Source organism: Parasteatoda tepidariorum, chromosome 4, assembly GCF_043381705.1.
Source record: "Parasteatoda tepidariorum isolate YZ-2023 chromosome 4, CAS_Ptep_4.0, whole genome shotgun sequence".
NCBI classification, from domain to species: domain Eukaryota; kingdom Metazoa; phylum Arthropoda; class Arachnida; order Araneae; family Theridiidae; genus Parasteatoda; species Parasteatoda tepidariorum.
Genome location: NC_092207.1, coordinates 27,425,411 through 27,444,627, shown reverse-complemented (window position 1 = coordinate 27,444,627; position 19,217 = coordinate 27,425,411). Strand labels below are relative to the sequence as shown.

Here is a 19,217-nt window from a genome sequence, read left to right as displayed (position 1 = left end):
AAAATTATACCAAGTTGAGTCGCGATTATCCGAATTTCCGCTTTAACCGAGCTATCAGATATTTCAAGGATTTTTTTTTTGTTCTAGTTTATTTTTTATTTCTAAAATTACCGCCAGAAAAAAAGTCTGAATTTTATCTCCGAAACGCTCAGGAAAACTAAATCCAACAACTTGATCCGATGAAATGATCATTAATATCGTCAATAATTACAATGAATCTAGCGAAGATGATGAAGACGACGAAAATCAAAGCATATAAATATCTCTCATACAGATGGACTAAAAGTTATCGAAAGTGCTAATGAATATTTAGAACAACAGGAAGAGGCAACATCAGCTTTCCTGTTATCCCTAAAAAAATGGCGAAACATTGCTGCAGAAAAGCGCCCAAGTAGTGTAAAGCAAAAAACTTTTTTTAAGTAAGAACTCTCGTAAAGTATGCTCTTTGGGTGTTTTTAAGGAAGCTTTTCAATCATAATGTGAATTGTATGTGATGTACTCGTATAAATCTGGTATTTGTTAAGTACATTGCATTTATACCTACTCTTTTTCTTTCCTTTTTTATACTCTTCGCTTTAACCGAGTGTTTCGGTTATCCGAGTAAGTTGTGTCCACATTAATTCGGATAATCGGGACTCTACTGTTAGCAAATTACAAGGGGTGATCAAATGAAAAGTTACGAAACGACACGGTGGGTACAAATGTAGACTTTATTCAAAATATACACCATAGGCCTGTGCACAGCGATCCCACTGATGAACAAGCCGCAGGATCCCCAGAATTCATGTGGTCTTGACGAGACCCAGTCCTTCACAGCGTCCTTGAGTACGTCGTCCGAGTTGAAGAGCTTCCCTTTCAGGTGAACCAAACACATGAAAATCGCAGGGCGACTAGTCCGGATTGTAGGGTGGATGGTCCAACGTCTCCCACTTGAACTTGGTCAGTTCCATGTGTGTGAGACTGGCGACGTGTGGACGCGCTTTATCATGGAGCAGAACCACACTCTCCGTGAGCAGCCCCGGTCTTTTGTTCTCGATGGACCTGCGTAGGCGTCAGAGTGTCTCACAGTACACTTACAGACTTAATGGCTTTTCTGTGCTCGAGGAAATCGGATAACTCCTCGCTGCTCCTCAATCGTCGAATTTTGCAAGGCCAACGCCATCCAGTCCTCATACGGACTGCCGCATCATTTGGACGCCGCTTTTGATAAGAGCCTCTGCTCTCTCCTGCTCATGCGGGCACCAGCGCATGCTCCGATCCCAGTCAGAGACTCAAATCGCATCCCGAGATGTCTCGCTACGTTCTCCCATGGCAGAATATGCAAATATTTAACTGTTACGTTTTTACGTCGTTTCGTACCTTTTCATTTGATCACCCCTTGTATTATTGTATTTTTCAGGTTCCAGTTGAGTTCTATGCAGAGTAAGGAAAGATTAAGGCACATTAGTCTAGCTAACACCGTTATTGCTGATACTTGTCCTAAATCATCTCCTTGTCCAACAACGAAATACCGGACGTCAGATGGTTCTTGTAATAATTTATTGCACCCAGAATGGGGAAAATCTTTTCAAACGTATTCGAGGATCTTGCCTCCTCGATATGCCGACGGTTAGTAAACTTATGAATTAAAATAATTCAACTTTTAAACATGGAAGTTATTTAAAATTGAAATTTAGAGCTCTGTATGATATTTGTACTAGAAACTATTATTTTTTTCACGAAAACAGTTTTTGTATTTATATATAACTCAAACGCTACTAAAGAATATCTTTTAAAAACATTCTTTCATCAAGTATAATCACACAGCATAAGTGCAGAAAATATTGTCATTTTTGCCACAGTATTGGCAAAATTATAAGATAAAAAATAACGCTACTGTAATTGTAGTTACTCTGTTAGAATTTTCATTCTAAAATTATGACTAAATTACCAGTAGCTGTTTGTACATCCAATTCACCGTTAAGTTTACGGTAAAGAAAATTTTTTACCGTTCTGGTTTTAAAACCATTTACAACTAATATGATTAAAAAACTATGAACCATACGGTTTTTTAGCCATTTACAACTAGCATGGCTTCAAATCCGAAATAAGAAATTTCACTGGACAATAGAGATAGTTTAACAGCTTTATGGTGGTGCCATCTATGCGTAAATGATAGTAGTTTTTTTAATAGCTCAAAGTCACAAATTCGGGAATGCAGGACACTGGAAATTTTACATGTGTTGAAGGGAATTAAAAAAATATTGTGGTGTCAGTTCTGGGACTCGAACTTCTGTCAGTCAGTCATGAGATTGACGGATTTATTCTCTCAGGTGTAGTAGGTACGCATCTGTAAGGTACTAAGTGGCTTCATTTGGTGGGCTTAGTTAGGGCGATAAAATCCTGGTTGTTTAACCGTATTAGATAAAAGCAGTTAAGGAACAATTTTCGCACAATTAGCAGTTTGAATTCAATACTATATATGGTAATTTGACTGTTATGGAATATGATAAAATAACAATTAAATAAATTGTAATTTAACCTATTTTTCCGAGAAATTTTCAACAGTGTACAGTTTAGAGTATCAAAATATTTAAAGAATTTCCGAAAAACTCCAATTGTAAAAGCTTGATTACAGCGGGTTTAATTTAATAGAAAAATTTAGTAGTTCTGGCTTTTAGTGACAAAATCGAGCTGAACCTCCTTTCCTTGAAAAGGATCGACTTGGTTTCCAAACACCTCATTTTTAATAGCATCGAAAAATTATAACAAATACGAGTAGATGATAACAAATAAATTATAACAAGTACGAGTAGTTAATAACAAATGAATTACGACAAAAAGAATTATAACAAATGGATTATAACAAATGAATTATTACAAATACGAGTAGATAATAGCAAATGAATTATAGAAAATAAATTAAAAGTGAACGAGTAGAAAGGCAATTGTAATATCGTCATAGCAGCGCATGTAATGACGACGCATGCGCACTGTTTACTGTTACTCTTGAACACAGTTGAAATGTGTGTGGACGCCATCAAATCCAAACCAAGACCCATTTTGTCAATGGGTAATAGCAAGTAAGAGTAGTTAATAAAAGAATTATAACAAATGGTTTATAACAAATAAATTATAACAAATATGAGTAGATAATAGCAAATAAACTATAACAAATACAAGTAGATAGTAACAAATGATTTATAACAAATACAAGTAGATAATAACAAATGATTTATAACAAATAAATTATAATAATTACGAATTGATAGTAACAAATAAAATATAACAAATACGATTAGATAGTAATAAATAAATTTTAACAAATATGAGTAGAAATTTTATGTTACAACAATTTCTATAGCGTTACAGATGAAAATAAATAGAATGTTTGTTTATTTATTTATATAGGAAAGACATATTTTACAAATAGAAATAATTTTTTATACATGACTTCGTAAATTTTGTACCACTCGTAGACGCATCATGTAAAAGTGATAAATTTTTGCTCATTTGAAGGAATAAATGAAGCACGAGCATCATACGATGGAGGACCTTTACCAAGTGCCAGAGAAGTGTCACAACGAGTGTTTTATCCCTTGGATAGACCGAGTCGGAAAATCACAACAGCTTTTACTCTGTGGGCTCAATTTTTAGGTTACGATTTGTCACTCACAGGTGTTACGCATGGTAAGTACAACATCACTTCTGTTTTATAGATATTTGATTGTTATTTTTTTTAAACTTATGATATTTTACTTAAAATATTTCTTATAGAGCACGTTTAAATATTTTTATGTTAAAATAATTCTATTCTATTCTGAAAAGAGGGAATAATTCTGTTTTGTCACATATTATTCTTTACAAGTTGTGGGATGCAAACTTCTCGTAAATTTCATTAATTTTTAATTGTATAGGTGGAGCTGTTTTCCCCACCTATGACTTGTGCTGCCATCTTCTGATAAATTCAGAAAATACAAAAAAGTACTAATGAAAGGCTTAGTTTACATAAATGTGGGTAACAGTAAAGGCTAGTGTGAGGTCAAAAAGAGAGGCCAACATTGGGGAGAAAAGATTTTCCTGTGTATTATGTGTTCGTTCATTTGATCAAATCTCATCGAGTTTATTTGTAGTTATAAACAATTTATAAATACACAAGTTCATGTTTATGGCTTTCTTTTTTCCGAATTCTTTTTTAATTTGGTAAAATTTTGAGAATACGACCCATCTTACCCCAAAAAGAATGTCTTAGAAATCAAGTGTGTTTTATGTAATAAGCTAAACAAATTTCTTTTTATAGTTTAGTCTCAATTCTGAAAATATTTTAACAGAACATTACTTTAAAAAAAATGACCCTAAAACGGAAAACGAGAACTTTTTTTACTCCACTTGAAAAATGTGTGTTTGTTAAAATTTTTATTTTATTATTTAAAAAAAAAAGTTTTACTGTCTGTCAGTGTCGGAAAGTGGGCAAAATTTTGATTGGCGATAAATTTTATTTGAAAACAGGGAAAGCCAGTACAGAGCTCTTGTTAGAATTTTAGTACTTTAGTTAGACGAAAGAAGTCAAAATTTCAATTCTTTATAATTTTTGATGAAGTGGTCAAAAAATGACCGTAACTTAAATTATTATTTGACTCAATAATCTAGTTTAAATTTGAACATGGTTAGAAAGTAGTCTAAACTTTAATTAGCGATAAATTCTACTGTAATAGACAGGGCACGAGTGAAACTATTACTATTTAACTGAGAACTCTAATTAGAATTTAAACCCTCTAGTTAATTGGAAAGTGATCAAACTTCTATTGCATCGTTTGCCGCTCAAAAGTATACATGTACGAAAGGGAGTTAAGTAAAAAGTATTAAAACAACAATGGTAAATAAATAGATTAAGAAATTTTGTATTGTATTAATGATGGACTTCTTATAGTTAAACATTCTTTTGTTTTTCAGCTGGAAGTGGAGATGGAATCCTTTGCTGTCATCCTGAAATACAGAACAATCAGAAGCTTTTGCACCCGCAATGCATGCCCATTCATGTACCGGACAACGATCCGTTATATAAAGAATACAATGTAACTTGCATGCAATTTCTACGATCAGTAGCAGCTCCACGATCTGACTGCACATTTGGTAAATATTAATTTTTTTTTATTTTTCTTGTTAAGTATTTGACCATTCTGAAATATTTTTGATTTTTAAGCTTTTAATAGTTTGAAATAAAATTTTATTTATTAGAAACCATTTATTAGTATTATTAGGACATTTTAACTACAAAAATAGACAAACGTCAACATTGAGCAGCGTGGGAAATAACAAGGAACAAGCACAAGGAATGTCAAAGAATGTTTCGGTACTATAACAAACCACCATCTTCAGTGTCAAGACGCAGAATGAAAAGGAGAAACAAAGAGATGCAGGAGAAATGACAAAGTTACAACAAAGGAAAAACGATTATTCAACAGGGTAGAGGAACATAATCAAACGAGATCAACAGTGATCAACAGTTGATAAACAATAGAAAAACGTATATGTGTGGATGTAGTGCTACGAATGCTACAAGATGTGAGAACGCAATCTATTACAAAATGTAGAAATCAAAATAAAACAGATTTAAAAACATTTGAAAATGGATAAAAGAAATATGACATAGGATTTTTTAAAAATATAGCATGATTCCCAGAAATCTAAGTTAGTGGCCGAGTACAATGTTGAATGATATTCCACTTGAAAAATTATGTAATATTTCTGCTGAAATTATTTAGCGTTGCATCTCAGCCGCAGCTTCCATTGTTCGTTCCCCTATCCATTGGACAATCCTTTTTTGTTTTTGTAGTTTGTAATTTCTCCTCTATTTTAGCGTTTTTTTCCCTATCATCTCGTGTTTCAACCCTGAAGGTACTTTAGTTTAATACCAAAATGATCGTATGCCTATTTGCGTGATAATAGAAAGATTTCGTGAAGCGTTACGGTCTCCCCTAGCTCTAACGTTAATGCTATTTGAGATTCACGGCGCATGCGCAAAAATTTCAGTACAAATTGCTGTATCGCAAACGAGTTAGCGTTACAATTAACGTAAGACAAGCACTATGCTGAATCTTTCTATTATTACAGTTTCTTTAACGTTACGTTACAACTTATACATAACTTTATATTTCAGTTACATTACAAAAAATTAATTACAAACTCTGATATATCTGTACAAAATATTTTCTCAAAACTATCATAATACTTTTGTAGAGGCTTTGCTTTTTTTATGAGATTTTTGTATATTTTATGAAGATAAATAAGTTTTAACTATTTTTAAAGGCAATTTTATTTAAAAATTGCAAATCACATCCGAAGAAATTCGCATATATTTTGTTGATATGATTATTCGCGAGATTAAAATTATTTGTATCTTGCTTCGGAGTATAATTTATGGGCATTAGAAAAGGCCGGAAGGAGTACTTTTATTTTCACTTCTTATCTGAGTTCTAGAAAATATCTTTCTTCAAATTTGTTTGTTTTGAGTAGAGTTTTTCTTACGAGTAAAAAGAAAATGGCAATAATAGTTTCTCTTTGCATTACGTGGTAATATATAATAGCTGGAAGAGATGCAATAATTCTTTTTTATTTCATCTTTTCTTATGTGCTCTTCTTTTCAATTAATTTTTAGAGACCATTGTGCCATCGATTTACTTCATCGATTGCAGTTATTTTTTTCCCCTTCTCAATCGTTTCATTTTTCTCAAAGATGAGTTTTGAAACTTAGTTGTTCGCTACTTTTTGTCTGTTTAATGAAACAAATGTATTTATGTACGATTGATTATGATAATAAAATTGTAAGCTAGAATTTATTTAGTTTAGCCACTATTTTGTTAATTGAAATTGACCTACCAAAAGAAAAAAAGACTTCATAATAAAATTATTTTCAGTTAAATGAATTCCTATTTGGAAATTTCTCTCAATCCTAAGAATGTTTTTAATTAACATAACTAGAAAAAATGGTCTTATAAAGAGTTAAAGGATTCAAACTTCACATGATCTATTTTAGACCTATTTTTCATCAATGGCACAAATCTTTCAGATTGTGGCTACCCTTTATAGCAGAGGTCTAAAATCTCAATTTGTTAAAAAAAGATATGGTTTTGCAGCAATAGTACATTTGTATTTTTTGATAAATTTAGTAACTTGATCCTTTTCGATTGTATGTCTATTATTTTTAGCTACCAAGGCTTTTAATTATTTCAGTTGTAAATTTTACCCGTACTTTAACCCACCAAAGCTTTATTTGTTTATTTTTTACCGTTTTAGTCACGTGTCTACGCTCAGTCTTCAGAGTTTCTCATCATTCTAGTTGTATGTCTACTAAAAAACTTTCAGCTGCCGAAACTTTTTTTTACCGTTTCAATCGCATGTCTACTTTCAACTACCTAAGTTCCTTTTTTTCCCTTTTTCTTAGTGTTTTAGTTGTATGTCTACTCTCAGTCACCAAATCTTTTCATCATTCCAGTTGTATGCCTACTAAAAAACTTTCCCCTGTCGAAGCTTTTTTTTTTTTTTTTACCGTTTCCATCGTATGTCTACTTTCAACCACCAAAGCTTCTTCTTCTTCTTTTTTTTTTAGCATTTTAGCTGTATGTCTACTCTCAGTCACCAAAGCTTTTTACCATTATAGTTCTATGTCTACTCTCAGCTGCCAAAGCTTTTTAACCGTACGAGTCGTATATTTCTTCTTTCCACCACAGTGAAGAACCATAATTCTCTTATAGTAGAGAATAATGATGTTCACTTAACACAATGCCCAAAAAATGACCAAAATATCGAAATTTTTTTTATTGCTTATAATAAAACTTCAAACTATTTTGAATGCACTAAAAAAATCATCTTTCTGTTTACATTTTTAAAAAAAGTTATGAATGATTTTAGATTTCTCTAATACAGAAACTTGCTCAGCAGACAGACTTTAAAGTGCTGTTTCTCATAGATGATAATTCTGTGTTTTAATCTCAATTAAATTCCTAAGGAATTTTTTATCTAGTAAACTTTTTTATAACTATTTTTTTCTCACGTAAACTTTTTTATCTTAAGTATAATACATTTATCTAAACTGTGCATGGAGTAAGTATTTTATGAGGTATTAAAATTTTTACAGCATATTATATATACCCAACAGGAATTTTTAACCTTTTTTTTCTACTTTTTTACAAAATCATCTATAAAAAATATTCTAATTGATATATCAACAAATGAATGCACAAAATTGTTAAGATAAATGGAGTAAGCACTAAGAAATTTTTTTTTTTTTGAAAATATGTTAAAATAAAAACAGCCTTAAAAATTTAAAGGTTTTCAATAATTTTTTAAATTTTAAGAAAATTAAACAGTATAAATATTTTTTGAAGATAAATTATTGATTATAAGTTAAATGAGCATGTAAAGTATCCACGAAATGAATGATTATACCTTTATTTAAAAAAATTGTTGCAAGGATACTGTGACCCCTGTTCCAGACGCAACTGCGTGAACGCAGATGCAGTGATTATTTATTACATTATTTCTTATATTATTTCTTACATTATTCTTTTGTTGGCAACATGTATATATTCTTTNCAGTCACCAAAGTTTTTCATCACTCCAGTTGTATGTCTACTAGAAAACTTTCACCTGCCAAAGCTTTTTTTTTTACCGTTTCAATCATATGTCTACATTCAACCACCAAAGCTTCTTTTTCTTCTTCTTTTTATTAGCGTTTTAGTTGTATGTCTACTCTCAGTCTCCAAAGCTTTTCATCATTCCAGTTGTATGTCTACTGAAAAACTTTCACCTGCCGAATCTTTTTTTTACTGTTTCAATCGTGCGTCTACTTTCAACCACCAAAAATTCTTTTTTTCCTCTTTTTTTCAGCGTTTTAGTTGTATGTCTACTCTTAGTCACCAAAGCTTTTCATCATTCCAGTTGTATGTCTACTAAGAAACTTTCACCTGCCAAAGCTTTTCTTACCGTTTTAATCGTATGTCTACTTTCAACCAACAAAGCTTTTTTTTCGTCTTCTTTTTTTTAGCATTTTAGTTGTATGTCTACTCTCAGTCACCAAAGTTTTTCATCACTCCAGTTGTATGTCTACTAGAAAACTTTCACCTGCCAAAGCTTTTTTTTTTACCGTTTCAATCATATGTCTACATTCAACCACCAAAGCTTCTTTTTCTTCTTCTTTTTATTAGCGTTTTAGTTGTATGTCTACTCTCAGTCTCCAAAGCTTTTCATCATTCCAGTTGTATGTCTACTGAAAAACTTTCACCTGCCGAATCTTTTTTTTACTGTTTCAATCGTGCGTCTACTTTCAACCACCAAAAATTCTTTTTTTCCTCTTTTTTTCAGCGTTTTAGTTGTATGTCTACTCTTAGTCACCAAAGCTTTTCATCATTCCAGTTGTATGTCTACTAAGAAACTTTCACCTGCCAAAGCTTTTCTTACCGTTTCAATCGTGTGTCTACTTTCAACCACCAAAGCTTCTTTTTTCCCTCTTTTTTTTAGCGTTTTAGTTGTATGTCTACTCTCAGTCACCAAAGCTTTTCATCACTCCAGTTGTATGTCTACTAAAAAAACTTTCACCTGCCGAAGCTTTTTTTTTCCCGTTTCAATTGTATGTCCACTTTCAACCACCAAAGCTTCTTTTTTTATCATTTTAGTTTTATGTCTACTCTCAGTCTCCAAAGCTTTTGACCATTATAGTTCTATGTCTACTCTCAGCTGCCAAAGCTTTTTTACCGTACGAGTCGTATATTTGCTCTATCCACCACAGTGAAGAACCACAATTCTCTTATATCAGATAATAATGATGTTTACTTAACATAATACCCAAAAAATGACCAAAATATCGAAAAAAAATTTATTGCTTGTAATAAAACTTCAAACTATTTCGAATGCACTGAAAAAAAATCATCTCTCTATCTACATTTTTAAAAAAGTTATGAATGATTTTAGATTTCCCTAATACAGAAGCTTGCTCAGCAGACAGACTTTAAAGTGCTATTTCTCATAGATGATGATTTTGTTTTAATCTTAATTAAATTCCTAAGGAATTTTTTCTATTTAAGATAAAGCTTTGAAGTAAACTTTTTTATCTTAAGTATAATACACTTATCTAAATTGTACATGGAATAAGTATTTTATGAGGTATTACAATTTTTACAGCATATTATATATATCCAACAGGAATTTTTAACCCTTTTTTTCTACTTTTTTACAAAATCATCTATAAAAAATATCCTAATTGATATATCAACAAATGAATGCACAAAATTATTAAGATGAATGAAGTAAGCACTAAGAAAAAAAATTTTTTTGAAAATATTTTAAAATAAAAACAGCCTTAAAAATTTAAAGATCTTGAATTTTTTCAATAATTTTTTAAATTTTAAAAAATTAAACAGTTTAAATATTTTTTGAAGATAAATTATTGATTATAAGTTAAATGAGCACGTAAAGTATCCACAAAATGAATGATTATACCTTTATTTAAAAAAATTGTTGCAAGTATACTGTGACCCCTATATAATTCAATACTATATAATTCAATAATATTTTAATAGTAGAGTTTATGTGCAATAGCTTTTTTTCTTCTTAAAAAAGAATTATTTTCCATCTTTACTCTGCATATTATGTCTGTCCAACAAAAATTAATTCCTCACTGTATGCGTAAATATTTATGCGATTAAATTAATGTTTTTAATAAGTTAATTTGTGTAAACCACCATTCTTAAATCATCAAAACGGTTTTAAGTGCATAAAATTCCGAATATTAGATAAAATTAGCCTCAAATTCGCGCACTGTATTGATGCCAAAAATATATATAAGTAGTAATTATCATCATTGCTACATTAAGAATGGGTAAATTAAATATGAAATATGATATTTTTCACAAATCTCATAAGTTGCCTTATAAAATTTCAGCTTACAAGAAAATGGCTCTATAAAAATATAACATTTACCGAAGGGAAAATAATGTTACAATATTCACTATTATTTTTTGATTAAAAATAAATTGAAAATGAAAGAGGATCGCATTTAAAAAAATCGTCCTAAGATAAATTCGTTTTGGTTAAAAACTTAAATGTAATAAAGATAAAGATTTGAATTATTGTATTGAAGCATATAAACAACTGAAGCATTATAAGAATGATAAATATAGAAGATATCGAAAGAAAAAAAATTTGTAATAAATGTTTTCCAGTATAACAGAGGAAAGTGACCTAGAAATGGAGATATAAATATTTATGGGCTATAAATAAGTCTTCAGATAATTTGTCCAAGTAGATATCTCGCATTGGTTTTCTCATTTAGGAAAAGTAGAGAATTCTGTTTAGGATTTTAGCAATTCTGAAAACTATTTCTTTCTTTCCTTATTACAAATTTTTTTTGAATGTATCGTAATATTACGAACTTCTAAATTAAAGAATTGATGAAAATGCTATTAATCAATAATATAACTATCAAATTGAATTATTTTTATTTCATTGTTAATCATAGTTTATAATAGTAATGCAGCATTTTGATTTTAAAAAGTATGGAAAAAATTACTTAATTTTTGGCGATTAACGTTACTAGTTTTTTTCCCTCAGCTATCAATTATGAAAGTAATGTTATACACGGCGACTCATATTTCAGTATCATTTTTCTTCTATTTTATATTTTAACTATTTTTCATAAGAATGTAATTATTTTAGAAATAAAGTTTTTGCTCACAAGCATATAAGTGGATATTGGCATTGTTGCAAATATTGAAATTGTAGATATAAATATTATGAATGCTGACTGGTTAATTTTTACAATATATTGCTACAATATTTTGTAATTTTTTGACAAGCTATAAAGAAAGACTAAGAAATGTTATAACATACATGAGTATTAATATACATGAGTATTAATATATTACTGAGTACATGAGTATTAATATATTACTCAGCATATTATATATATATATATAAGCATAAGTAATATATTAATACTCATGTACTATTTTGTAACATTATATACAAGTATATATATACCCAATGCTGCTTCTAAACTACTCAACTCGGATGAATTAAAGAAAATGTAGTACTAACATGGAGCATTTTTATTTCGGTTAACTAATTTTTTTAATGTAGTATTTTTGTCTATTTGTTAAAAGTAACAATTTTTGGCACAAACTGTTGTTTAGAAGATGGTTAATGAAGCAATCAAAAAATATATATTTTTTTCAATTTTCTTGGAAGTTTTTTGTTAAGTTTTGAAGGAAAAAAAATGCTCCAGTAAAAATTAACGAACGTTTATTTGTGTAAAAATGAAATTAAATGTACGCTATAGAAAAGCAATGGAATAAAAAATTAAAAAAAAGTAACTATTTAGGTCAAAAAGATAAGCAATGTCTTGTTTAAGCACAAATTAATACTTAAAATAATTATAAATAAAAACTAAAAGCATTTAGGGTATTTAAATTACTTCTAATGTAACACGAATATAGTTGTTCCAAAATGTAACTATTTGTCAAAAAACAAATTCATCAAGCACTGAAAAGTACTTTTTAAAAATTCAACGTTTTTTAAAGTTTCTAAACAATACTTTCTTCGTCTATATTGCATAAAAATTCATTTATAAACATTAACGATAAGTGCTTGGAAATAATTTTATTTATTACTTTTGAAAATAAAAAAAATACTATTTCAGTAATTAGTTTGGGGGGTCTTATATATGTTTAATATACAACTCATGAGCCCTAGTTCTGAATATGAAAAAAAAATTAGGGAGGAAAATAATGCAATTTTTATTTCTGTAGGAAAAAGAATCGTTTTTGTGACCCAACATTTGCTCTTGCAAAACTTTTTTGAACGTCTCTTCTTGAGGTGCTGTCATATCTTGATTAATGGAGAATCAATAAAATAGTTTCATAATAGAATGGTACTGCTTATGTTACTATTACATTACGTCAAGGTTTCTAATAATAATCCAAATTAAATGCAGTTCTTGGAAAGATAATATCATCGAGTAATTCAACATCAAGGGAAAAATATTTAAAAAAGAAAACTATAGCAACAATTAATGATTCTAGACATATGTTACGAAGTAAAATTTATTGGAACACAAATTATTGTTTTGGCGAGTTTAGTTAAGTAATACTTTTTTTTAAGAAACAGAAACAAAATTTCTGTATTTCGAAAGATTTTCTTTTTTGTGATTTGAATTTCTTCTTGAAGTGGAACTGCAGTTTGGTTGTCTATTAAAAAGAAAATATTGTTTTTATATGAAATGATGTTATTTGTCTAATAAATACAAAAAAATACGATAATAAATATAAAAACAAATAAGATAATATAAAATTCTGCTAAAATTCTTCCCTAACTCATCTATAAGTTTAGCATTTATACGACCCACTATTATATATAACGTTTTTAACCCCTTCCTTCTCGCTCCCGTGAAAATGAAGGGGTGAGGTTTCCCCCTCTATTTCTCGCTCCCGTGATATTTCCGGGGTGGAGTGTTCAGTAGTAAGGTGCCAATAAGAATAAAACTAATTCATTTCTTTTTCCCGGAAAACATTTTATTTCTCATTTTACACACCAAAAGGCAGTACCAGGATGTTTTTAAGGTAATTGTAGTTTGTTAGTTTATTTTAAACTAGATGTCAGCACTAATCAGGGATACAGAGATAAAAAAAATAGGCACTTTTATAACAGTTTTCTTGGAAATTAACCGATCGTTAAGGGGTTAAACTTGTACATTTCGACAAAAAATAGACTGAAAATATCATTAAAAAAAACAAACAAACTGTAACTTGGAAGGAGAAACCGATTGCAGATTTGAAATCAGTGATATGAAAGCATATGGGATCTGTTAAAAATTTCACGCAACGGAAAAATTTTTTCTTCAGTGTTATGTATATACAATGTGCAAATTAAAAAAAAAAAAAAAATAAAAAAAATAAAAAAAAAAAACCGGATCACTCTGAATTATTTTTCATTTCATGATCGGAACTTCACGTTCTAAGACTCAGTCTTAATGGTTCGAGGGGGTGACCTCAAATATGTTAATAAATAAGTGCAAATGTTATTTAAAGTTACAAAATCAGACACAAACAATTAGGCACAACTTTAAAAAAAAATCGTATTTTTAAAACTTGATTTCTCAGGAACTATTCACAGATTTTGTTCAAATTTTGTATTTCGTCTTGAAAAATTGCATTCTTTTGAATGATAAGAAAAAACTGCATACCTAGCAATTAAAATTTTTTTCGACTATTATTAAATAAAATAATAAAACAGTATTAAACTGTGGAATAAAACTTATTTTTTGCATGAAATTATTTTTGGAAAAAAGAATTTGCAATTGAGTGCAAAAATCTTTCAATTTAATTAAAAAGTTCTCGAGATATGATGAAACACGCATAAAATGAAATTAACATTAAGGGATCCCAACCTTGGACTGCTCTCCTGACCAAACTATCTGAACCATCTTTCCCAATCTGCGACTGCAACCTATAATTAGGGGTCCAAAATCCAAGTCGTCCCTCAGTGGACTGATCGTAAAGACTCTGTTCCCAGTAGAACACCGAAGTCAAGCATCACTGGTTGCGGTCAGTAAGAGGGTGGGTGACCACTTTGATCAGCCTGCGTAGAGACCGAGGGTGTGCAGTATTGGTCCTCGTTAAACTGCTCTACCGTAAGGTGCCGGACTTCTCGCGCTGCTACCAAAGCTGGAGAGCCATCCCCTCTGCAGAGTATCAAAATTGCTATGTCATGTCTTCGGATCATCCTTAGGGATGTTTCCCGGACCGTCGCCAATAGCCCATGGCGCATCTCTAGTGCAACGTAAATAAATTACCTACCTACAAAAAATCAAATTCCTTCGAAAAAAAAATGCATGTTTATTCTGAAAAAGTACGCTTTCGTGTCTGATTTTGTAACCTAAAATATCACCTGTAATAATTTATTTTATATCTTATTTTTATACCTGTCGTTGAACAGCCGACCCAATATTTTGGGTTTACGACTATCAATGTTCAACTCCGTAGCCTTGCGATTTTGAACCCGATCCGGAAGACAAGGAATCTCCTGGATCAAGTTATGGGAAAAATTTGTCTTCGTGGAAGACTTTTAGATGGAACTAACCCGCAATTGTGTTACATGGTTAGGAAAACCACGAGAACCTCCTACGGTTAGCCTGACGGCAAGGAGACTCTAACCCTTGATCCGTTTACCACTGAGGATATTTCACGTCAGCACCGTGCTCGGTGCAAGCCGGATGTTGAAATCGTATCGATCAGCCATCTGCGGGATTTGGACCCGGCTCAGCTGAGTGGAAGGCAAACGCTCTATCCCCTGAGCCATCGCGGCCCACACTAATTTATTAACATATTTGAGGTCAACTTTTTAAACCATTAAGATTGAGTTTTAGATCAAAAGTTATTCAGGGTGGTCCGCTTCTTATTTTATGCTCCGTACAACAAACGGTAGTGTAAAGGGAAAGCATTCTAATAAGATGCACCCAATTTAAATAACGCTTTTTGAAACTAAAGATTTCATTAAAAATAATCCATACTTCAAATAGTTCACTAATTGAATTTTCCAAATCTCCGTATTTGAATAATTTTCTACTCTGAAGTCTTTTCTAATGTTGAAAGTCCTCACAATAGGCCCCAGAGAACAGCTTAATCAAGTGACTGCTTACATTGATGGATCGTCTATTTATGGATCCTCAGATAATATCACCAAAACTTTAAGAAGCTTTGAAGGAGGTAAAGTATTTGTAAATTATTGTACATTATTAGAAATTTAATCAATAGATAAGTCTTTCGCTATCATTTTTATTCAAAAGGTTTTGAAAGGATTAGCTGTGTTTCTGATTTCAAAACTTTATTTATGTTGAAGCAAAATTGTTATTTGGCATAAATTTTTTAAAAAAATAAATCAATAAATACATTCAATGTCTATGAGTTATGAAATAAACTAGTTCTAAATCCGAATTTCTATGAAATTAATAATAATTGTACATATAAATTTATATTTTAAGATAATTTACTATTGTTTCTTAATTTAAAAATGTCAAAGATTTTTTCAGATTTGTGAGGTACATTAACTTTTACTCCGTTTTAAACAATCTAATTTCAAATGATAATAAGTAATATACATTATGGCACGCTCTCTATTATACGCAATCTAGATAACAGTGTTTTAGCAATAAAATTTCAAAAAAGTCATATTTTAAAATTTTTATTTCCAAATACTTTTTCGACCAATTTTTTTCAAAATTTGTATTATGTCATTCAAAATAGCATAATGTAAAAAAAGTAAAAATTTTAAACATTATTGATCTTTATTAAGTAAAACAGAACGAGATGATAAATAATTATGTAACAATTATTTTTTGCAAAGAACTTTCGTTGAATAAGCAAAATTTATAATCGTATCTAAAAAGGTTTTGATTTTTTTTTATAGTTCTAAAATTATAGTAAAACACATGGAAGCGTGTGAAAATTCTATTAATTTGAATAAATATTTCCAGATGTTGAAATCAAATCTAATATTAATACAGTTTATTGAATGGATTTATTTTTGTTTTCATTTTAATAGGTAATCTGAAATGGACAGTTATTGCAGGAGAGTTAATGTTACCCAGAAGCCGAGCTCTTCCATGTGCCAGAGTTGAAACACCATGTTTTGCTACAGGTCATTTTCTTAAAGTTCTTTACACAATTTGAAGAATTTAGAAACCATTGTAAATAAATTAATATAAGTTAGTATATGTTGAAATACTTATAGAAAAGATAAAAAGAATGTTAAAATGGCCGTCATTAACAGGACTTGGAAATTTGTAAATAATTTATAGATAAGGGGCAAAGCCGCTGCTTGCTGACCAGTTCCTAAATTCGTTTTCTTCTCATTTTGATGATGATAATAAAAGTGATAATAATAAACAGCAACAAAATAGCAAAAAATAAAAAATAATTGTTTTTTTCAAGAACTATCAACTTTAAAACTTATTAAAAATAGATTTTTGTAAAATCAAACTATTTTAACTAAAATTTTATTTATTGTTTATAATAAAATATTTCAATATTTTGTTTAAGAAAAATAATCTTTTTTTTTAAAATTTTCAATAAATATTAATAACACAACAAATATTTTTTTTGTAAAAGAAAAAAAAACTGTCTACACTGAGAAAAAACGTTTGTTCAAAATTACCAGAATATAATAAATTTAAATTGTTTCTGGCTCTATGGGAACACCAAAAACTCGATAGTTTTTATCTAGACACTTTAGTAATGATTTTGGAAAAATTAACAATAAAATAACGTTTTATAATACGCGCTAAAATTTGGTAAATGTGGCGAAATTTGGCAATTTGCCATGATACTTCAGAGCATAGCATAATAAGCCATTTATTTATTCCATTCATATAATTTTCCAGTTCCGTATGTTTCACTAAATGTGTGGTTAATAAGAATTACAATTTTGGAAACTAGAGTTTCCGATAGACCGTTACAATTTATAAATAGAAAAATTACCAAATGAATGGTTAAATACCATATATTTTGGTTTTATTATCAGAATTATGTTTTTTTACCAGTAATGTCTTTACCATATAGTACGGTAGTTTTACCAGAATTATTTTCTCCGTGGACTTAATTTGAGATTGAATCTTTGATCTTTGAAACGGTACTACTTAATATATAAATTGTTCTTAAGCATTTTCTATATGCACTATCTACCAATAAGTATTTGGACACCTATGCAAATGAATGGTGTTTTTCCTGGTATGGATTGGGACCCTTGGTCCCCATTCATGGTAAGCTCAACGCCGATGCCTACTGCACTATTTTGGATGACAATGTGCTCGTTATATTGTGGCAGCTTTACGGGGTGGACTCCTGTCATTTCCAGGAAGACAGTGCCAGCTGTCATGTTGCGAAGGTCACCAAGGCTTAGTATGGTGCTAATGGGGTTAATAGAATGGACTGGCCTGCCCAGAGCCCAGACAGAACCTCTGGGGCGAGTTAGATCGCCGAATTAAGGGGTGTACTACCCGTCCAAAATCAGTGAAGGAACTTACATGTCTTCTCCAAGCCGAGTGGAAGAAAATACCTCTAGCCGTCACACAAGGACTTGTGGAAAGTATTCACACTGTAATTGCCTCTCGTGGAGGCTCTACTAACTATTGATTATGAATAAAGTTTGTTTTTCTTTTCAATCACGCTGGTCCAAATACTTATTGGTTAATAGGGTATAATTTCATTAAAGATAGGAAAATAAATTTATTCACAATTATATAGATACAATATATATTTTTGTAGGTGACAAACGATCCAATCAAAATATTCTTCTCAGTGTCATGCACGGATTAATGCTAAGAGAGCACAACCGATTGGCAGATCTACTCTCTAAACTGAATCCAGGATGGAATGATGAGATACTCTTCCACGAAGCCAGACGTTTACTTTGCGCTGAAATTCAACATATTACATACAGTGAATTCCTGCCTCTACTTTTAGGTAATAATGAAGTGTATTTTTTTCTTATAAAAGGTAAACTTATTACTTCCCCTTTACAAGGTGTTCGTAAAGTGACCGACTACTTGAAAAAATAATTTAAGAAAAATGAATTAGAAGTGATCAGTTTGTTACGTTATGGTTAGGTAACTAGAAATTTATCCCAAACAAGTTTAAAAATTAGTTACAAAGTTTTCTAAAAGGTGGCGCTTACTTGATAAAATATAAAGCGCTATTTTACTGCTTACCAGATCTTTTAAAGTGAGATGTTTGCACAAGTGTTATTTAGTTTTATTCTCTGATTAGATCACGATATTGCTGCAGTAGATAGTTCTTTTGAAAAAATTGTTTAGCAGTTTCTTATTTATCAGCGTAATCCATCATAAATAAATTTTGTAACTAATTTTGAGACGTGTTAAGAGTTAGATATCCGGTTATCAAACCAAAATACAGCAAAACGTGTATTTCCATTTTCTTTCCTTTTTTTCATTTCAATTTAAAATTGTTTGTTATTGAGACTCATGGTATCAATAGATACTTTTGACCATAAAACTGGCAATTTTAATTTTGAAAGGTCTGGTTTCTTAGGACAAGCGCCTTATCTGGGCGTCAGCGGGACGTCAACGTCCCGCTGACGCCAACAAAATACTGGTTTGTTAGCTCAAGGCCTGGTTTCTTAGAACTAGCGCCTTATCTGGGCGTCAGCGGAAAGTTGACGTAGAGCTGACG

At 30.5% G+C, this 19,217-nt stretch overlaps 1 protein-coding gene across 6 annotated transcripts in view; it reads left to right on the top strand.

Annotated features, from left to right (window-relative positions):
- The window catches only part of LOC107446020 (salivary peroxidase/catechol oxidase-like), an 87,083-nt gene that overhangs the window by 19,360 nt on the left and 48,506 nt on the right, over positions 1 to 19,217 (top strand). For all 6 annotated transcript variants that reach the window (XM_071179574.1, XM_071179572.1, XM_071179569.1 and 3 more), the window contains 6 exons: positions 1,400 to 1,608; positions 3,499 to 3,669; positions 4,933 to 5,112; positions 15,636 to 15,737; positions 16,573 to 16,668; positions 18,294 to 18,491. In XM_071179574.1, the coding sequence (XP_071035675.1) occupies positions 1,400 to 1,608; positions 3,499 to 3,669; positions 4,933 to 5,112; positions 15,636 to 15,737; positions 16,573 to 16,668; positions 18,294 to 18,491 (956 nt within the window). The remainder of the gene's footprint in view (positions 1 to 1,399; positions 1,609 to 3,498; positions 3,670 to 4,932; positions 5,113 to 15,635; positions 15,738 to 16,572; positions 16,669 to 18,293; positions 18,492 to 19,217) is intronic.